Raw genomic sequence first — 6,755 nt, forward strand, 5'->3', positions numbered from 1 at the left:
GTGACAGCAGTGGAGTCATTCAGATTCCTGGGAACCACAATCTCCCAGGACCTGAAGTGGGACATTCACATTGACTCCATTGTGAAAAAGGCTCAGCAGAGGTTGTACTTCCTTCGTCAGCTGGACGTTCCTCTGCACTGTAACAGTGACTGTTTGGTTCAGCTCAGCTATCCAATCCGACCTCAGGAGACTACAGAGGGAAGTCCGGACTGCTGAGCGAATCAAAAGGTACAACTCTCCCCACTCTCCAAGATCTGTACTTCTCCAGAGTGAGCAAAAGGGCAAAGTCAATCACTCTGGACCCCTCACATCCAGCACACTCACTCTGGACCACTCACATCCAGCACACTCACTCTGGACCCCTTACATCCAGCACACTCACTCTGGACCCCTTACATCCAGCACACTCACTCTAGACCCCTCACATCCAGCACACTCACTCTGGACCCCTCACATCCAGCACACTCACTCTGGACCCCTCACATCCAGCACACTCACTCTGGACCCCTCACATCCAGCACACTCACTCTGGACCCCTTACATCCAGCACAGTCACTCTAGACCCCTCACATCCAGCACACTCACTCTGGACCCCTCACATCCAGCACACTCACTCTAGACCCCTCACATCCAGCACACTCACTCTGGACCCCTTACATCCAGCACACTCACTCTGGACCCCTCACATCCAGCACACTCACTCTGGACCCCTCACATCCAGCACACTCACTCTGGACCCCTCACATCCAGCACACTCACTCTGGACCACTCACATTCAGCACACTCACTCTGGACCACTCACATTCAGCACACTCACTCTGGACCCCTGACATCCAGCACACTCACTCTGGACCCCTCACATCCAGCACACTCACTCTGGACCCCTCACATCCAGCACACTCACTCTGGACCCCTCACATCCAGCACACTCACTCTGGACCCCTTACATCCAGCACACTCACTCTGGACCCCTCACATCCAGCACAGTCACTCTAGACCCCTCACATCCAGCACACTCACTCTGGACCCCTCACATCCAGCACACTCACTCTAGACCCCTCACATCCAGCACACTCACTCTGGACCCCTTACATCCAGCACACTCACTCTGGACCCCTCACATCCAGCACACTCACTCTGGACCCCTCACATCCAGCACACTCACTCTGAACCCCTCACATTCAGCACACTCACTCTGGACCCCTTACATCCAGCACACTCACTCTGGACCACTCACATTCAGCACACTCACTCTGGACCACTCACATTCAGCACACTCACTCTGGACCCCTCACATCCAGCACACTCACTCTGGACCCCTCACATCCAGCACACTCACTCTGGACCCCTCACATCCAGCACACTCACTCTTTGAACTGTTGCCATCTGGCCGACGCTACAGAACCCTGAGCACCAGAACGACCAGACATAGGAACAGTTTCTTCCCTCAAGCAATCCATCTGATGAACACTTAACACCATGGAACACACAACATCTAATTGCACATTTCATACTTGCACATTTGTGCATACATACATATTGTCTATACTGTTTACTTCAATTGCACATTTCCCACACTTGCAAATTTGTACATACAAATTGCCTATATTTGTATATGTACATTTCAACTGCACATTTCACACCTGTAAATGTGTACATACAATTTTGTCTATACTGTTCATGTCATTCTGTAACACTGTGGAGCTTCTGTCACTGAAAACATGCCTGGTAATAAAGCTGATTCTGATGATTCTGATTCTGAACTCAAGCTTTATTGTCATTCTTCCACATACACGGTGTAAAAAAGAATGAAATGCGGTTACTGTGAGCCGAGGTGCATAGGTAGTAAAGTAAGAGTTTAAAGAGTAAACAACAAACATAAATTAGCAGTAAACATTTACCATCCTAGAGCTGTGGTGTGTTACGGATGGTAGGTAGGTAGAAGATACACTATGCAAATGTGCATGTAGCTAATTAATTCTGCCTTTCTGACGTTTCCACTAATTATCAGTCTTATGTTATATAATCACATATTTATCGATCAAAATATAGTCTTATAGTATTGATTAAATCATTAAATTATCGTGGGGGATTATGGTTACATCACTGTACACACTTCAGTTGACACGTTGACCTGCAGCTAGCAACAGCGGCTAATGTTCATTCCTTATTAGTTAATAGTCCTTATTTCCGGTAGTTCAGAAGTGTTTTTTTTTTCTCAGAAAGGTTTTTGATTAAATGCCCCTGGAATAAAGTCTGTAGTTAACAAATAGTTTCGTATTTAATTCTGCGAAATGACATAAAACATTAATAACCGACTGATGGTTTATTAAAGCTTTTATAGGGACTACAGAAGGTTTGTCGCGGACGTTAAGCGTCATCGCGCGGCGCCGAACAGAAAAGCTGATCTGCTTTAGCCTCATTGTGCTAAAACTCGCGCTCACAAACTGTTTAAACTGAAACTTTTTATCCGTCGTTCAGATTCCCACAAAACAACACAGCGGATTTTTATTAGCAGCGAGCCGTTTTTAACTGAAGCTCTCATCTTTGTGCTGGTGACTGTGGTGTATTTAGCCTGAAGCTAAAGCTAAAGCTAAAGCTGTGGCGCGCGCGCACGCGTCTGGTTTCTCCATGTAAACTCCAGTGAGGACTGAAATAAGGTGCGAATTAAACATCTGGGTTTAAAAACGGCTCACAAACATGTTGGCCACAGGAGCGGTGAGTAAATGTGACCAGATCTGATAGTGTTTAACAGATGTAGCTTACTAGCATTAGCTTACTAGCATTAGCTTACTAGCATTAGCTTACTAGCATTAGCTTACTAGCTGACATTGTCTTGTTTAATACATTGTGTAGAAATGTTTAAGTAAAGAAATACGAATCAAAATAAAAGTATTTACCTGAGTTTAGTATATAGCGTCCGGTTAATCTTAACTTTTATTACTCATTACTAATAACTTTTATTATTCATGCTAAGCTAAGCTGTTAGCTTGCTAACGTTGTGAAAGTTAGCGCAGCGCTTTGGATGGATGTTTGTGCGCGTTTGCATCTTTTCTTTGAGGCACAATGATTATAAAATTCCCCCGTACATGATTTTTTTTAAGCAGTTTGACCTGTTTACTTGGACAGGATGTGAAATGTGCACTGCACAGGGCAGAGATGGGGGACTCGAGTCATATGACTTGACTTGAGTCAGACTTAAGTCGCAAACTTGAGACTTGAGACTTGCTTGACAAACATTAAAAAAAGACTCGACTTGACTTTGACTTGACATTCATGACTTGTGACTTACTCATGTGTGACTTACTCCCACCTCTGCCACAGGGTCCCTTCACGGTGTACAGAGAGAGAGAGACATTTCCACAACGTTTGTTTTCAGGAGGCTTCAGTCTCCATAGAATAGTTTGGAGATGAGAGGCACAGCTTTTACAGGGAGGTTGTGACTGCACTCTGCACTCACATTATTATTGAACCGTGTTCTTCCCTCCAGGCGGTGAGCAGCACCATGGCACAGGTGGACCGGGAGAAGATTTACCAGTGGATCAACGAGCTGTCGAGCCCTGAGACCCGTGAGAACGCGCTGCTGGAGCTCAGTAAGAAGCGCGAGTCCGTCACGGACCTGGCCCCTATGCTCTGGCACTCATGTGGCACCATCGCAGCTCTCCTTCAGGTACGTAAGGGTTCTGATGACATGCCATGTCCAGTGCACGTTACTGAATAGACGAAGGCTTCCTGACTCTGCACTACACTACACAGCTAGAGATGTATTCCATATGACTGCTGGTTATGAAGTGCACTATGTAGGGTTGGGATGTTATTTAATGTCCTGTTTAGTGTACTTGTACTGGGCTTTAAAGGTAACCCGAATGTGTGCCTGTTGCATAGATAACATCACACTCACTATATAAGCAACAGCATACACACATCATACACACTTCTTAACATATATTATAGCAGTAGTTTATACAGAGTTGGGTCTAAATGCCTTGGAGACGAAGTGCACTACATAGAGGTGTTATATGTATCGCCTCTGGAAAGTCAGTGCACTGCTTAGACGTCGATATGTCACCCTGTATACAGAGGATATTTCCCATATAAAACTTCCCAAGTGCACACAATCTAGTGTCTGAGCGCGCTGTGTGTGTGAAACCCTGCTTGTTCATGTCTTACCTGGAATGCATGTGTGTGTGTGACGGTAAAAATAAAACCAACAACTCAGATTTCCTTATTTAATGCCCCTGATTAGCGAGCAGGTGGATGAATACACATCTCTATTGGGCAGCTAGTGCACAACTTGGTACCCCTTATAGTTTATTTACGTAAAGTTATTGATGCAGGGTACCAATGAAGTGCACACTATATGGTGTCTAGTGTCTAGGAGCATGATGTTCCTGTTCTGATAATATTGTTAAAATTCTGAACAGGAAATCGTGAACATCTACCCCTCAATTAACCCCGCAACGCTGACGGCTCATCAGTCCAACAGAGTGTGTAATGCCCTGGCGCTGCTGCAGTGTGTGGCCTCGCACGTGGAGACGCGGTAACCAGTGTACACACACACACACACACACACACTGACTGCACCTACAGCTGAATTCTCAATACACACATCTGAACGTGTACTGCACATCGCTTGTGTTATTGTAGTAGTGATGAGTGCGTGATGTATTGAGCAGTCTGTTAAGATTCAGTCTGTTGATGTGTGATGTTCGGAAGCCATTTGGTCTGAGAGAACAACGTGGTCCATGTTTACATAAACATTTAATGCTTTCCGTTCATTCCAGCTCGGCGTTCCTGGCGGCTCACATCCCTCTGTTCTTGTACCCGTTTCTTCACACTGCTAGTAAAACAAGACCCTTTGAGTATCTTCGCCTCACCAGCCTCGGAGTCATCGGTACTTCATTTTAACCTCACTTAGTTACCGAATGTTGCCATGTTACCAGTGTTACTAATGCATGATGGATACTGCAGTAGATCCCACAGCGCTGTTGAGTTCTGGGCTCCGATTGGTCAGAAGGTTCAGTTTTTTTGGACAGTTCTGATGTGTGTATTGTTTTTAAACAAACAGAAGAACTGAAATGTCATTGTAAAGGATAACCATTGGATAACTTAAAAAAATGTCTTAGTGAGATTTTAAATTTGTTTGGAAACAGAATAGAACTTTTTTCTTTTTTTTTTTCTTTCAAAAAATGTTTGTAAGACGGGGTGTGTGTGTGTTTTCATGTTATAGGGGCGCTGGTAAAGACCGACGAACAAGAAGTGATTAACTTCCTGTTGACGACAGAGATCATCCCACTGTGCCTGCGGATCATGGAGACGGGCAGCGAACTCTCAAAAACGGTACCTGCACTCAGCAGCTCATGACTGATGCAAATTATCCGTGCTAATGCTAATTAATTCGTCATAAACGGGTAAAACGTGATTCCTTGTGAACCAGTGTGAGGTAACCAGCAGCACTTAACTGTTTTGTTGCTGCAGGTTGCGACGTTCATTCTGCAGAAGATCCTGCTGGATGACACGGGCCTGGCCTACATCTGCCAGACCTACGAGCGATTCTCTCACGTAGCCATGATCCTGGTGAGGTTCTAAGTTCTCCCCCTTCCACAAACACTGCTCAACATCTTTACAGACAACCGTGATTACTTTAGTTGTTTTAATGGTGTAAATTTTGGTCCGTCTTCTGGTCGGCTGCGACAGGGAAAGATGGTGCTGCAGCTGTCCAAAGAGCCGTCAGCTCGACTGTTGAAGCACGTCGTGCGCTGTTATCTACGGCTCTCCGATAACTCCAGGTGACCGGCTGCACCTCCACTATATTTAATAGTCTCCTTCAAATGATTCCTAATAGACACGTGCTGAGGCCACGCCCCCTTCACTGTGATTGACACTTCAGTTGTTATTCATGACAGAAACCGTTAGAAGTTTCGTTACTCATTAATTACGAGACATTAAGAGTGTTTACTGAGAGAGTAGATTTCTGAGTGGTGGGAATTTTGTTTTCTTTTCAGAGCGAGAGAAGCTCTTCGTCAGTGTTTACCAGACCAGCTGAAGGACACGACGTTTGCACAAGTGCTGAAGGACGACACAACCACAAAGCGCTGGCTCGCTCAACTCGTCAAAAACCTGCAGGAGGGACAGGTTACAGACCCACGTGGCATACCGCTGCCTGCCCAATAACACACACACACACACACACACAAGGTCTCTTGCTGACGGAAATTTTTTTACACATACACACAGTGGACTGATCTCATGTACAAGGGCACTTACACATGAGTTATTTTGCCAATGTTTCAAATGTTTATTGTTGGTAATATTAGTTTTTGAAAATGTTTCAGTAAATTCTGCTGGCTGTTTGGAACCAAAATGTGCTTATGTTTTACTACATTGTCTCTCTCTCTGTCTGTATCTCTCTCTCTCTCTGTCTGTATCTCTCTCTCTCTGTCTGTATCTCTCTCTCTCTCTGTCTGTATCTCTCTCTCTCTGTCTGTCTGTCTGTCTCTCTCTCTCTCTCTCTCTCTCTCTCTCTGTCTGTATCTCTCTCTCTCTGTCTGTATCTCTCTCTCTCTCTATCTCTCTCTCTCTGTCTGTATCTCTCTCTCTCTCTGTCTGTATCTCTCTCTCTCTCTGTCTGTATCTCTCTCTCTCTCTGTCTGTATCTCTCTCTCTCTGTCTGTATCTCTCTCTCTCTCTCTCTCTCTCTCTCTCTCTCTCTCTCTGTATCTCTCTCTCTCTGTCTGTATCTCTCTCTCTCTGTC

General features: G+C 45.2%; 1 protein-coding gene across 2 annotated transcripts in view; it reads left to right on the forward strand.

The window, feature by feature from the left end:
• The first annotated feature begins 2,306 nt into the window (after window positions 1–2,306).
• cnot9 (CCR4-NOT transcription complex subunit 9) overlaps window positions 2,307–6,755 on the forward strand; it is a 4,862-nt gene continuing 413 nt past the window's right edge. The window contains exons 1-8 of one of the 2 annotated variants that reach the window (XM_060859213.1): window positions 2,307–2,660; window positions 3,491–3,670; window positions 4,425–4,540; window positions 4,785–4,894; window positions 5,231–5,340; window positions 5,479–5,577; window positions 5,698–5,789; window positions 6,006–6,755. The exon at window positions 6,006–6,755 is cut by the window's right edge and continues 413 nt beyond it. In XM_060859213.1, the coding sequence (XP_060715196.1) occupies window positions 3,506–3,670; window positions 4,425–4,540; window positions 4,785–4,894; window positions 5,231–5,340; window positions 5,479–5,577; window positions 5,698–5,789; window positions 6,006–6,174 (861 nt within the window). In that variant the 5' untranslated portion in view covers window positions 2,307–2,660; window positions 3,491–3,505 and the 3' untranslated portion in view covers window positions 6,175–6,755. Of the gene's footprint in view, window positions 2,719–3,490; window positions 3,671–4,424; window positions 4,541–4,784; window positions 4,895–5,230; window positions 5,341–5,478; window positions 5,578–5,697; window positions 5,790–6,005 lie in introns of both variants that reach the window. The other variant, XM_060859212.1, reaches the window with a different exon arrangement.

This window comes from Tachysurus vachellii, chromosome 23 (genome assembly GCF_030014155.1).
Source record: "Tachysurus vachellii isolate PV-2020 chromosome 23, HZAU_Pvac_v1, whole genome shotgun sequence".
In the NCBI taxonomy this organism is placed as follows: Eukaryota; Metazoa; Chordata; class Actinopteri; order Siluriformes; family Bagridae; genus Tachysurus; species Tachysurus vachellii.